Raw genomic sequence first — 15,397 nt, forward strand, 5'->3', positions numbered from 1 at the left:
ATAACAGATCAGGAAGGGAACAACATAACAAAGGGAACAGCAGGAGAAAGGGGACATGCCAACAGCAGGGCAGAGGGAGAAAGTGGATGGAGACAGACAAACAAGGGACTCAGGTAATGACGAGGGTAAGGGAGAATGCAAGGGGTGGACAAGATGGATACATAAGCAAAATTTTGGGAGGGGTAGGGGTGCTTTAACTGGTGTAGGAAAGATCATGGTTTTGGGTGAGGGATGACTTGAGATGGTGAACAGTTGCCTTGAAGACCTGGAGGGAAGAATGAGATTAAAGAGAGTGTGGAAGCTGGTTCCATAGACATGGGTGGGGGGGGGGGGAGAGGAATAAATGAGTGGAGGTAAGCATTGGTTCTGGATGTAGGCAGTTTCACAAGAAGGGGGGTTGCTGGCAGACCACGTGTGTCTTGCAGATACCTGGGGGGGGGGGGAAGCATGGAGAGGGCTGATAGTGCAAGACCAGAGATGAGGCGAAGAAGACAGAGACCATCGACCTGTCTGTGATGGTGTAGTAATAGATCCATACTCAGCTTCATGGCAGGAGATTCCTATAATCATAAATGCCTTGGTTTCCACTCTTGGTTTCTTGGTTTCCAGTTTCCAACTGATAGGCGCCTTTGGTGGAACCAGAACCTGGTTTCACATCCTACGACCAGGCTAGTGTACTACAACCTTGGCTTCCATGGCATCAAGCTGAGCCAGATGAGAGGCAGGGGAGGCAGCCCAGAGGGGAGAGCAGTACTCCATCAAACTGCGGATGAAAGTCTTGGAGGTGGATCGGAGTTCAGTTATGCCAAGGAAGGACTTTGCATGATGGAGGTGCCCAATTGGCTTCTGGCTTTTGAGGAAAACTTTTAAATCTGTCTTGCCCAAGAGAGATCATGGCTGAGAGCGAGACCCAAGAGTTTGAGTGACTGAACCTCTGAGTGGGTTGTTGAGAAAGTAATGTGAGGGTTTGCGATACGGTCCTTTCACAGAGGGAGAGAGTGAGTGAGTGTGTAGGATTTCTCAGGATTGAAAGACATATTCTAAATGTTTGACCAATTTGTGATTTTTGTCAAGGTCTGAGGAGAGGGAAGATGATGCTGCCTGTATGTCAGAAGGATGAGAGACATCACGGCAAAGAGTGGAGTCATCAGCAAAGAGATAAAGATGATTTTCAAGAGAGCAAGTGAGATCATTGATGAGATTAGGAATAAGATGGGGCCTGGAACAGTACTTTGAAGTACAACCTTGACAGGGAGAGGAGAGGAGAGGAAAGGGTTCGGTTGAGAAACACAATTGGCTACTAGAATGGAGGAAGTCAGCAATCCAGGAGTTTAATCCAGACAGTTTGGAGAGCAAGGTGGGATGCCAGACTGTATCGAAAGCTCGAGATATGTCCAGAGAGACGGCCCTGATCTCATGTCTGATATTGAGGGCCTCCATCCATTGTTGGGAGAGTAGAAGCCACATGTCCAAGGTGGAGTAACCAGTACTGAATCTGAATTGATTATCTGAGATGAGGCTGGTAGAGAAAAGGAATGATTTTATGTCAACTGTGATGATAGATTACATGACCTTACCAATTTGAAGCAAGCTAATTGGGCTGTAGTTAAGGGGATCCGTTTTTTGCACCGTTTTATGTAATGCTGTGATGTTGGCCGATTTCCAAGCAGAAGGAAGATGACCAGTGGTAAATGACAAGGTGAAAATGGCAGAGAGAGGAAGTGTAAGAGCAGCACAGCAGGTTTTTGGGACACGTGAGTTGATGCCATCTGGTTCAGTTTCAGAGTGAGAGTCGAGGGTTGCCAGAAACTTTTTCACTTTTTCAGGTACAAAAGACAGAATCGAGGAGGAACTGGGTACGACTGGGAAGGGTGGGTACAGAGAGAGGGGTTTGGGACACAAGATTTTGACACAAACAGAATTGAGGCATTCGGCCTTCTCACGAGTAAAGAGTTGGCTGTGGTGCCATTTGAAGCAAGTGAAGGTATGGAAAGGGAGTATTCACCAGAGACCGACTTTACAAGGCATGACCAGGTTTTACAGGAGGAAGACGAGTTTGGAAGTTAATTCTTGAGATGTAATCGATGTTGTTTTCTGGCTCTCCTGAGAGTAGAGACACACTTGTTTTTGGGCTTTGTGGAATGATCTGAGGTTGCTTTTGGTTGGATTTGCCTTCCGGGAGGAGAATGCAAGTGGGTTTAATTCAGAGTACCAAGATCAGAATGATGGTTAAGACAACTGAAGATGAGACGGAATGAATCTGTGCATAAGAGAGAGCATGTTTCTGTGGTGGAAGTCCAAGGCTGAATTAATATCAGGGGTGGTAGATATCGGAGGCCAGTCTTGAAGTGTGATGGCTGCTTGCAGTCTCTGCCAGTTTGCCTGAGTGAACTGCCAGATTTACCGGTTGCTTTAGCTGTTCTCTGAGAATGGCCAGATAGGTGTTAAACTTCACAAGCACATGGTCAGATGAGTCAAATGGGGCAGAGGACAAGCAAGATACAGTGGCGAGGTAGTTAGTCATCACCAAATCCAGAAGGGAAGATTTGAAATTTGGAGAAATCTGGGTGGGAAAATTAAAGGTTGAGTCAGTCCCATAGAGTCACACAAGCCCTGTGCAGAAGTGCCATGGCTGCTGAGAGAGAGGTACCAACACCCATCTAATTAGCATGGTGACAATTGAAATCACCACATATGAGGAAGAGAGAGTTGGAATGAACGGTTCAAAGTTTGTCTACGTCATCTGAGAGAGAGAGATGTCGATGGAGTCATTATTGTTGGGAGGACGGTACAACACACAGCCAAACATGAGGTGGGAATGGAGGGGAAGTCACTGCCAGAGGTACTCCTGGGGTTTGGGAGGTGCACGAGCAGTACACGGAGAGTGAGAAAGGGAGTTTTTGATGTACAGTGCAACTCCGCCATCAGGACGTGGTTCAGGTCGACCAAACCTGAGGAGACATCAGCCAGGGAGAGACACGAAGGAGTCAGGGACGTCCTATGGGAGGAAGGATTCTGTTACACAGATGATGTCTGGTTTATCGGCAGTGGCCGGGATTGAGAAATGTCAGGTTGGAACGGAGGCCCTGGATGTTTGAGGTCCACACAGTTAGGGAGGGGGGTGGCGAGGAGCTGCCGATATGATGTAGGATGGGGAAAGGAACAAGGAGAGGATGCAGGTCGGGGGGAAGTTGGGGGGGTGGGGGGGGCAAAGCCAGCAGAGGCAGGGGCGAATCTGGGAGAGTGAAGAGGACGAGGTGGAAGTTGAGGGGGCAGGACAAGGGGGGAGCAGATGGGGGGATGGTACTGACACGGAGGGGTTTGACACAATGAATGGACGTGAAAGGGAAAATTTTGTCATGTGCATATGTCATGTATTAAATAAACAGGGACGAAGACTGAAGTGGGAACAATAGGTTTAATCCAGATACGGGCACAACACAACACAGCACAGCACCAGAACATGGGCAGGTCACATGACTCCTTAACCACACCCTGGTGCACCCATCTATGCATGCATTAGCATAAACGACTGATACAACTCAGCATACAGCATTTTGCAAAATTGACGCCTCAGGATTCCAACACTGGATAATCTGTGACAGACTTCCTGGGTGGGGTGGTGGTGACAATGTTTTTGGTTGATGGCACGGAGGAAAATTTGGCTGCAAGTGAAAGAGGAGGCTGGATGAACGAAGCATTTAGGAGTGAGGGGGTTTTGGGAAATAAGCCGTCAGAGAAAAGGAAGAGATTTTGATGAAGAAGAATGAATGGGTTGTTCCTGATGGAGAAAAAAAAAAAGCAGAGTAAGGCATTTTCATATACATTTTGGAAGCGTTTTTAGCTCGGCTGTTCGAAGAACAGAGAGCTATAGCGATACCCCCGGCGTGAGCTTGAAAATGTTAAAGTTTTTGGTGCAAGTTATTTTTTCCTTTCTAATGTTTTTATCTACCACACTATTTTTTATACGCCCGATATATATATATATATATATATATATATATATATATATATATATATATATATATATATATATATATATATATATATATATATATATATATATATATATATATATATATATATATATATATATATATATATATATATATATCAGGGCGTCCGTCCGTCTGTCTGTCTGTCTGTCTGTCCGTCCATCCGTTCCTGTCCGCACTCTAACTCCCAAAGTTTTCAACTTTCACATTTCATATTGGGGAGACGGAGTAGTGGTTAGGTTAGCCTGGTGTTGTTAGTGGTTAGCCTGGTGTTGGCGTAGTGGTTAGGGTAGAGGCTTGGGATCCAAAATGTCCTGAGTTCAAGCCCCATTGGCCACTTGAATTAATACACACCAGGAGGTTGACTCAGCCTGTCATCCTTCTGAGGTTGGCGAAGTGAGTACCAGTGTACTGGGCCCGGTGTATGCCCCGGTTAGAATAGGTGTACCATATCCCTGTGTCGTAAGAGGTGACCAGGGTTGCGTCAGGAAGGGCATCCGGCATAAAACCTGTGCCAAATCATAATGCGGATCATAATGGATGATCCGCTGTGGCGACCCCTAACGGGAGCAGCCAATAGAAGAAGAAGAAGAAGGTACAGACTGTGGAGACGTGTGTTGCGACATACGTTCGTCATCTAAAGTGGTTGCCATGGCAACCAGGATGCTGTTTTCCATCCGTTCCTGTCCACACTCCAACTCCCAAAGTTTTCAACTTTCACGTTTCATATCTGGTACATAGGTACAGACTGTGGAGACGGTGTGTCGCGACATACGTTAGTCATCCAAGGTGGTTGCAATGGCAACCAGGATGCTGTTTTCCATGTAGTAGCACAATTCTGTATATACCTTCATGTTCGGGCGTATATTGTGCTCACTTGCGCTCTTGTTACTGATTACAATATACAAATACATATATTGCTTTAAAATTATTTGTATCATACTTCACTGCAATGCATTATAAAAAATATTAATTATTAGACGAGTCTTTTAAAAACGATAAATGTATAAACAGGCGAGCATTGGGTGGCTTTGACACCAACTCTGGTTTTTAATGTTGTGAAGAGGTTTTAAGGAAGATAAATGTTTAATTCAGTTTGGGGATATTGCGAATAAGGGATTGGAAAATGAGTAACTGAGCCCTGAGATTGGAGTTTGGATGTTTTTATTGTTGGTTGATGTGTTTTGCCTGGTTCCCCCCCCCCCCCCTGAGTGAAGAAGGAGGGATATTTTGTTTGAATTTTTGAAGGAGGAAGGGATAACTAATTGAGCTGAGGAATCAGAATTAACAATAACTGAAGTAAAGGGAGCAAAAACGAGGCAAAAAAATAAATGAGGGGAAAGCAAACTCGACCATCACAAGCACTCGGCCCGACTTAACACGGGGAGATGAATTATACGATTCAATAGAGCAGGATACGGTTTTGGACAGAAAATTTTATGAGAAACAGGAACAGTAAAACAGAAATCAAAACAAAACAGTAAAACACAACGTAAATGGTTGATGGAACTTGGTTTATAAGAATTGGTAGGAGATAGTGTCGATCCTCAAACCGGAAGTGAAAACACTGTACTTGTTGCTTTTGTCCTGTTGTGTCTTGATCTGTTCAGTGTCCTAGTATGAGCTCTTCCACAAGCCTTGACTATGCATACAAAAAAAACAACCCCCCCCTACCACAAAAACAAAATACATCTGCATTTATGGTTGTTGTGTACCATCATACTCCAGGTGTTCTCATGGACCCTTTTCACCCAACGAGACATAGTTAATCAAACAAAAACGAGCAATTAGGTAATGTTGAGGCATTGCAAGTACAAAATCCACGGTGCCTTGGAGTACATGTTTTCTCTGCAAAATCTGACAACGAACCCCTGCAGGCAGAAAAATATAAGCCTCAGAAGGTGCTTTGTATCAGGCAAAGGCTGGGATAACAGAGCGTCCTCTCGCATTACAAACTTAAAGCCAAACAATTTTGCCGTCTCCTTTGTCACCCATGATCTTAATGCTCTTACTCCCTCAAGAGAACAACAAAGTCAAAGTGCTCATTTAAAAGCCCATATCTTGTTTACCTCCTCAAATCTAAGCTAACTGCTCATTTCCACTCATTTGTCTCCTCTCTTCTTTCATCTGTGAAATCGTCTTTCTAAATTTTCCAGTCACATTTGTATATCGATTTCTTTAAAATGGCAATTGAAACTGTCATTTCATGCGATTCCCTATTATAAGTAATATTTCATTTTATTTTCTCCTCTTGCTCTTCCCTTAGGTGCAACTACCCCGAGCCTACATTTCTCAGTTTGCTGGCTTTTACTGTCTGCTCACATGGCCTTGATTGACTTGATGGTTGATTGGGGGAAGCCTTGTTGGACTTCTTTCACTGGTTTGGGTTTGATTCCAATTGCTGCTGCTTAGTGGTAATGTTCACAGCCTGAAAGGGAGTGGTGACCTGTCCCAGATTAATTCTAGCCTTGAAATATTCATACCTCGTTGTGACACCATGAGAAGAGTATGGGCTCAACAACCACATACTTTCTATGGACTTTGTAATATTTTGTCCATATGTCCCTAATCAGAGCTGTCTATTCATGTTTTTCTTTCATTTGTCCATCCCTCGTTTGCCTGTTCCCCTTTGCTCCAGCAGTAGTACATAGCCAAATCACCATCTGTCATTCAGCTCAATCACAAGCTTCAATCTCGACATTAATAACTACAAGGGTACTCAGTAGAGTGCATACTTCTGCCACTTAATGCCTGATCCATGAGAACATTTTCGAGATATCATGCTATATATCATTTTTGGCCCTATCTCTCAATGGTGAAGAATCACTTTAAAAATTAAATAATTATCATATCCAGATCCAGATTCGGATCTTCACCAAAATCAAATCAATTCGTCTTTGTCACACACCCAACCTGTCCATGAGGTTTCATCTGAATCCGTCAAAAATTTTTGAAATATCATGCCTATAAAATCGGTTTAGCCCTCTCTCTCAATGGTGAAGAATCACTTAAAACATTTGAGTAGCCGGATCCGGATCTGGATCGTCACGAAAATCTAATCAGTTTGTCCTCGTCACACACCTATTCTGTCCACAAAATTTCATCTGAATCCGTTCACAACTTTTTGAGATATCCAGCATATAAACAGTGGTGAAAACATAACCTCCTTCCACCTTTAGTGGTGGAGGTAAAATGGACAGGTGCTGAAGACTTCACCAGCACCCTACCAGGAAAAGCTCACATTATCTGCCCTACGCACTGATGCATCTTGATAGATTTAGCTATATATCCAGCCAATGAAAGTAGTATGTATCCTAAAGATAAGATTTGCTTGAAATATCGCATTGGTAAATCGATGAAATTTACAACAAACTTACCAGAAACCTGTAATATTTCTCCAGAAGATACTTCCTGATAATGAAAAAAAACAAAAAAGAAAAAAAAACCACATTTTAATCAGTATATCACATGCTTCTTTAATGTAATCATGTAATATGTAAATAACCCCCCACCCCCCTCCACCACACACACACGTTAATGATCAATGGCACAAATCACACCTAAGCTATATGCACATTAGTTATCTAGCCCCGTCAAATCGTGTCTGACTTCTGGTAACATTCATGATTAGATTTCTCTGAACATCCCAATGCTGCACTGCTTCCCAAAGCTCTGGCAGAGACAACTTGGTTGCAGCCTTCCCCCATCCATCCAGCACATGTTCCTCTTTTTCCCTCAACCATACCCAGCATGGTTGACTTCTCCATGTACATACAGATATTACATTGACATCTTCATTTTTATTATCTTGTAGAATAGGTTCATGGAAGAGACATCACAGAGGGTAAAAAGGCAATGTACAGACACCGTGGCAGTGGTGCCCCAGTTGGATACATCAAGCAAGGGATTGAACCACCAGGAAAAATGAAAGAGAGGAGAGAAGGAAACATGGCAACTTGCAAGTACAAAGGTTGAGTTTGGTAGGATTAATGGGAGTAAAGGGATCATGGCTATGGATGAGATGACATGAGAAGGTGGTGCATTGCTTGCTTGAAGCCCTGGAGAGAAAATTGGGATAGAAAATGAAGACAGTTACAAAAATGTGAGAAAAGAGCAACATACAAATGGAGGAGGGTGGCAAGCCTGGATTTTTGGGAGTTTAATCAGGAGGAGGTTACTCAAAGCACAATTGCCTCCTGAAGGAGCTGGAGATGGTGCAATGGTTAGAGAGCTGAGAGAGCAGAGAGAGCTAGACAGGAGGCAGAGAAAAGTAAAGAGGCCACTGACCTGTGATTTGAGAGCAACGCCATAGGATATGCTAATAATGTTGAGAGCTTTAAATGTAAATAATGTTCCCCAGAATTCAAGAGACAGATTTGATGCTGGTGCATCAGTCCATAAAACAGTTAAGGTGTGCAGTCAGCCTAAAGCAATTATGGACATGATTGACCATGAAACATACAGAGAAAAACCTAAAAAAGTTAATCGGAGAAAAGACAATGACAAAATCAAAATTATGTTTGATAACAAAGGGGAGGAAATTATCAATACAGAAAAAAAATACTACAACAGAAGGAAGTTTGAAGTAAACTTCCAGAAACAACACAACAGAGACAGCCACCAAGGGTTGTGTACACTTTGCAAAATGCAATTAGGGTAAAGATCTTCAACTATAAGGAAACAGTAGCCGACAATGAACAGACGTAGAGGAATGGTTAAATAACAAATCATTGAAATTGTGAACAGTCCGTATTTAAAGATTGCAGAAGAAATTTCTCAGTCATCCTGTACATTTGAACATTTAATCAACATACAAACAAATACTGTACATACAAACAAATACATATGTGCATACGGAGTGATTTGAACAAGGACTTGTTCCAGATCTCTAAAATACATGGAGAATTTTAGTTCTTTTGTAGTGTTCAGTGAGACACAGCTCTATATAATTTTAAAGGCTGGTGCCCCAGGTTGTCAGGTCGATGTATTTCCAGGTGGAAATTATTTTCAGCTTTTGTGCAGCAGTCAGCCTAATTTTGAAGGGTTGTAGTATATTGGTTCACGAAAAAAATATTTTCACGAAAAAATAAGTGACCACTATATTCGTTAGTGGTGTGTGTCTGTCTGTCTGGCTGTTGGGTAGTCGATCTAGTCTACCCTTATTATCAGTATTTCCGTCGATATGTTTGTCTGTTGGGTAGTCGATCTAGTCGGGAAAAAAAACATCTCAAAAAATTTTTTTTTGAGATTTTTTTTTTCTTTCTTCCCTTATTATCAGTACGGTATTTCTGTCGATATGTTGGGTAGTCGATCTTGTCGAAAAAAAAATCTTTCAAAAAAAATTTTTTTGAGATTTTTTTTCTACCCTTTATAATCTTATATATTATTTCCGAGTTTGTGGTTTCGTGTCGCGTTATCTTCGACTTTGTTCTGCGCTCGAGCAACGTGATATTCGGCTTACATTATCTCAAAGACCATATGAGGTGCATGGCACAAAAAAAAGTGAAATCGTATTCCACTTACTGCATTAAAGTAAAATTACTACTGATACTCTGCATCAGTTCCTTTCTCAAACACACCCACCCCAACATGTCGCGCAGAGCGCGGGTTATGCTAGTCAGTATTTAAAATGGCAATTTCAGTTAATACAATGGCGATTTCGATGAAACTTGGTTGGTAGGTTCATACCATGACCAAGTTGTGTGCAAATGAGAACCGTTGCTATGGACACCACTGTTGCCTACCAACGGGACTTTGAAATTTTAGAAAAATCATAAAAAATATTTTTTTTCAAAAATCAAAAATCGGGCCACGAGCGACTGTCGGCAGTACATTCAGCCATATTTTCAAAAATTTCCAGGCGGATCCTATGAAAACTGTTGGAGAAGATAGACTTTGAATGAACCCTGGTCGAAAACAATAAAAAAACGAAGTTCGTTATATCTCAGAGACTATGAGTCAGATATACATGAAACTGGTATGGTAGGCTCATGGTATGTCCGAGTTATGTGTGAGAAAGAACCGTTGCTATGGACCTCTCCGTTGCCTAGCAACGGCCGAAAAAAACAATCTGCAGCATTAACCCTTGAAGCTTGAATCATGAATTGTATTGTGCTTAATCCTCAGGTCATTCCCCATCGAACGGGCCCATCGAGTCAGGTTCTATTGGGTAGTCGACTACCCATGTCCGCCTACTGGCTTGTTTGTCTGTCTGTCCCACTGTTCGGTCCAGTGCTCCGTTAATACAATGGCGATTTGATGAAACTTGTTTGGTAGGTTCATACCATGACCTAGTTGTGTGCAAATGAGAACTGTTGCTATGGACACCACCGTTGCTTAGGAAAGGGACTTTGAAAATTTTGAAAAATAAAAAATTAATTTTTTCGAAAATCAAAAATCGGGCGACGAGCAACTGTAGGCAGTACGTTCAGCCATATTGTCAAAAATTTCCAGGCGGATCCTATGAAAACTGTCGGAGAAGATAGACTTTGAATGAACCCTGGTCGAAAACAATAAAAAAACGAAGTTCGTTATATCTCAGAGACTATGAGTCAGATATACATGCAACTGGTATGGTTGGTTCATGGTATGTCCTAGTTATGTGTGAGAAAGAACCGTTGCTATGGACCCCTCCGTTGCCTAGCAACGGCTGAAAAACCTCGAAATGTGGGGGTATTTTAACGAAAAATCAATCTGCAGCATTAACCCTTAAAGCGAGAATCATGAATTTTCTTGTGCTTAATCCTCAGGTCATTCCGCATCGAACGGGCCCATCACGTCAGGTTCTATTGGGTAGTCGACTACCCATGTCCGCCTACCAGCTTGTCTGTCTGTCTGTCCCGAGCATAGCTCCGTGGGTTTTGATCCGATCCTGATAAAATTTTGGTGGGAGGTTTATATCATGATCTAGTTGTGTTTTCCTGAGAATGGGTGTGGTGCGCCCATTATGGGCAGAGCCACGCCCAAAAAAACGTGTTTTTAGGGGGTAGCCTATTTCAATTTGCATCTTCTCCTTGGGGGTTTGTCGAATCTGACAGCGGTTTCGGTAGTTGCTTAGCCCATTGGCACCTGCATAGCCCCACAGAGCTCGATTTTTCATTTTCTTCGCAAGGTCAAGGTCACAATGTCACGAACTTAGAAAATTGCGAATTTTGACGTAAAAAATTATCTTCTCCGAGGGGTTTGTCAAATCTGGCTGGGGTTTCGGTATTTGGTTAGCCAAATGGCACCTGCATAGCCCCACGGAGCTCGATTTTTCATTTTCGTCCCAAGGTAAGGTCACAAGGTCACAAATTTAGAAAATTGCGAATTGTGTTTTTAGGGGGTAGCCGATTTCAATTTGCATCTTCTCCGAGGGGGTTTGTCGAATCTGGCAGGGGTTTCGGTATTTGGTTAGCCCAATGGTACCTGCATAGCCCCACAGAGCTCGATTTTTCATTTTCGTCCCAAGGTCAAGGTCACAAGGTCACAAACTTATAAAATTTCGAATTTTGACAAAAATCATACGACCGCCCAAACTTTAAGAGCTAGGATGACAATATTTTTTATGCATAATCATGAGGTCATTCCCCACCTAAAGTCTTGAAACCATTTTGCTCTATCTCGAACACCTTGCCCATGGCACCCCCTTCAAGTTTGTTTTTACGCTGATTTCATCAAAGTATGGATAATCCGAAGAGTGCGAAATGCCATATAGCCTATATGATGTTATATTGTTCTTGGAATGTTCCAGAGGAAGTTTTGCACCAAAGGTCATAATCCTTGACCTTTAAAGTTCACAAAGGTCAAATTTTCAAAGTTGTGGGAATCGAACCGGGTTTTCGACCTTCTTGGACGAACCAACTCCAATAAGCTATAGCACGTATTCTGTTTCCTTATTTTAATGTCCACAACATTGTTTTGTGACCTTTAAAGGTTATGCAAAGGTCAAATTTTTTAAGTTGTTGAACGAAACCGGGTTTTCGACATTTTGCAGCTAATGCCGTACAATGTCCGTCTGGCCACACGTTCGCCTTAGGGCCCCCCTGCGGTCCCCGTGTGGTCGCCTTGCGGGCACCTTGCGTCTGCCTTGAAAATTATATGGCCGCCGCAGCGACGCCCTAAGGTCACCGTGCGACATCAAATCAAAGACCGTACAGCACCCCCACGTTTTCGGTCTCCACGATTTCTAAATACGCCGTGCGGCTCCCCGAAAAATAAAAACATATGTGACTGCTACATTGTGTGACCGTGGAAATACTGCGGCCGCCGTATAATTGCTAGTGGCCGCAGATTTTGGAGACCCCACGGCCGCCGTGGAAAATGTGACCTAGGCCGAACTAAAGAACCAAATTACAGAGAAAACTAGATGGTATTCATAAGATACTTACCCCACGCAGTCTTGAGAAGGACTTGGTGCGAGCCAACTCTTCTGAGGGCAAATTTGTAATTAAAATAAATTCAATTCAAATGAAGCGAAAGACCAAATAGGTACAGTCCAGCATTGGAGTCATCAGAAGGAACCCGATCGAGCAAAATGCGAAGATGAAGTCACCAGGAGGAACCTGTATAGGATTTGGGTTTCAGCTGATGCTTCTCTACCCTCAAACCCATCAAGGTGCAGCCAAGTGAGCCTTATTCAAAAAAAAAAAAAAAGCAATTTCAAAAAAATATATAATAATAATAATAATAATAATAATAATAATAATAATAAAATCAAAACGAACACATTCAGAAATTAAATAATTCTGGGTGATAGAACATGGGTCCAATCAGGTTGAAATTTAAAACATATATTGCCCATCACTACTAGATCATAATTTTGAAGTTTCACATCAAATGATGCAGCGGTTCAAGAGAAAATTGCAAAAAATATTTGCCTTCAATCCAATTGGGCTACCAAACCATGTGACCTATAAATTGCTCATGAACACACTGGCATCCCCAAGGCTTGGGGAACATGTGTATGAAGTTTATCCTTGATCTGTCTCGCCGTTCTGGAGAAGAGGATTATTGGAGGTTTTAGGGTAAATCCAATATGGCTGCCAAACCATCTGACCTATGATATCATATATGGGGAACTTTTTGTTCCTCATGGATAGGCAGGCATACCTGTAAAGTTTCTCCTCGATCTGTTCAGCCATTTTGGAGAAGAAGATTTTTGAAAGTTTAAAATATATTGATGCGGACCCAGGGTCGGGGGCAAGAACATCACGAGGTGGGGGAAGCTAACTCGGGTTCCCACCAGACTCTCTGGAATCACAGGCCATTGCACACGGATAACTCCATGATGCGCGGGTCGCTAATCGACCGTGAATGCCAATAACTCAACCACATGACTTAGGGTCCTCCGTCTAATGAATAACGGTTACCTAATGGTCACATGATTTAATTACCAGGGGTCATGCCTTCGGTCCACCTTGTTCAAACAGGATCACTTTACCGGATCAGATGTAGCTGAGCGTAACTGCCCAAGGACGTACCGGCTAGGAAAACAGATCATTGGGGGATAACGTCCGGCTTGGCTAGGATACGGACCATGCTGGACCAATGAAGGAAAAGACGAAAATGAGCTGGGAACATTTCTAAACAAGCATTTATTTACAAATTAGGTGAGGAAAGGTATGTAGCACAGTGAATGGGGTTTATTATTATGTACAGCAGGGATAGCAAGGAATTTGTGGGGTGTGACAAAAGGCAAGCAATTTACAAAAGCAGACACAGAGCAGACTTATCCCATTAGAACTTCTACAATCTTAACTTATGCGACGACAGGTGCCATCACACACACACACACACACACACACACACACACACACACGATTAGATAGCCAGAAAGAAGGAGAGCAGATGAGGACTAACAGCCTCGCAATACCTGGCACGGTTGGCCGACCATGCAACACAGTACGCTTTGGGGGAGGTAGGAGGAAGAAATACTGGTGTCTGAGGTGTGGGGGTGGGAGGTATGGTGTGGTGTTGTGCTCAAGGAAACTGATTGCGAATCTGTTATGGATGCTCTTTCGTGCATCGAGAGGAGAGAGAGAGAGAGAGAGAGAGAGAGAGAGAGAGAGAGAGAGAGAGAGAGAGAGAGAGAGAGAGAGAGAGAGAGAGAGAGAGAGAGAGAGAGAGAGAGAGAGAGAGGGGAGGGAGGAGAGAGAGAGAGAGAGAGAGAGCGGGAGGGGAGGGGGAGGAGAGAGAGAGAGAGAGCGGGAGGGGAGGGGAGGGGGAGGAGAGAGAGAGAGAGAGAGGAGGGGAGGGGAGGGGAGGGAGAGGAGAGAGAGAGAGAGAGCGGGAGGGGAGGGGGAGGAGAGAGAGAGAGAGAGTGGGAGGGGAGGGAGGGGGAGGAGAGAGAGAGCAGGAGGGAGAGAGAGAGAGAGAGAGAGAGAGAGAGAGAGAGAGAGAGAGAGAGAGAGAGAGAGAGAGAGAGAGAGAGAGAGAGAGAGAGAGAGAGAGAGAGAGAGAGAGAGAGAGAGAGAGAGAGAGAGAGAGAGAGAGAGAGAGAGAGAGAGAGAGAGAGCGGGAGGGGAGGGGGGAGAGAGAGAGCGAGAGAGCGAGAGATATGCGTGAGGTGAAAGGAAAGATTCCTCGCCGAGTCGAAAGGAAAGATTCTGCTTGAGTGATCCCACCTCAAGAGTCGGCGTGTTATCTCCTGCCAATTCACTTTGCCGGGGCTCATGGAAATGTGTGCTCCACTCTGGTCCCAGAAGAACGTCTGTCGCATACCAACCCCGAGAGTAGATGCAGCGACGGGCAGACAAGGATTAGTGAAGAGAGGGCGGAGCAGAGAGACGAAGGAGGGGTCGAGGCAAACAGGTGAAAAAAAAGAGGGCAGACAGCTTCGCGATCCACCTTTTATAAGCCCCGGGCGAAGGGTGGGATGACGACCCAAAGCGACGCGCCGTGACCCGAATCGCGCTTCCCTATTGGGCCACGGTGGTCTTGGCCTCACCATGCCTGGCACCTGGTGCCAGAAGTGGTCTCATTCACACATCCGGCGTGACATGGCTGGAGCCTCGCATTCCCCCCCCGCCCCCCCGGCGACCCCGTCCCTCGCTGCCAGTCCTGCCGTGTTCTGGTGACTGGACGAGGGTCGCGTCAGTCTGTATTTGTATGCAAAACATTTTACATTCAAACACTTTTGGAAGAATTGGATTTCCAGACTGGACTGTCAAAGACATAAAAGTAACGACAATAAAAGACTTCATACACCACCATATAAATCACTCAAAATCCACAAGTTTTCTACTGTTCATCTGAATCAAGAGGTGTTGTTTATTTATTTAGCATGTCCCCCACACAGCGACAGATGGGGTTTTGCGGTGTGTGTGTGTGTGTGTGTGTGTGTGTGTGTGTGTGTGTGTGTGTGTGTGTGTGTGTGTGTGTGTGTGTGTGTGTGTGTGTGTGTGTGTGTGTGTGTGTGTAAG

At 43.9% G+C, this 15,397-nt stretch overlaps 1 protein-coding gene across 8 annotated transcripts in view; it reads right to left on the minus strand.

Annotated features, from left to right (window-relative positions):
• CLN3 (CLN3 lysosomal/endosomal transmembrane protein, battenin) overlaps positions 1-15,397 on the minus strand; it is a 75,327-nt gene that overhangs the window by 52,312 nt on the left and 7,618 nt on the right. For all 8 annotated transcript variants that reach the window (XM_085850020.1, XM_085850017.1, XM_085850014.1 and 5 more), the window contains one exon: positions 7,373-7,406. In XM_085850020.1, coding sequence (XP_085706146.1) covers positions 7,373-7,406 — 34 coding nt within the window. The remainder of the gene's footprint in view (positions 1-7,372; positions 7,407-15,397) is intronic.

Source organism: Eptatretus burgeri, chromosome 12 (genome assembly GCF_056783735.1).
Source record: "Eptatretus burgeri isolate ZD-2024b chromosome 12, Ebu_testis_v1, whole genome shotgun sequence".
NCBI lineage: Eukaryota > Metazoa > Chordata > Myxini > Myxiniformes > Myxinidae > Eptatretus > Eptatretus burgeri.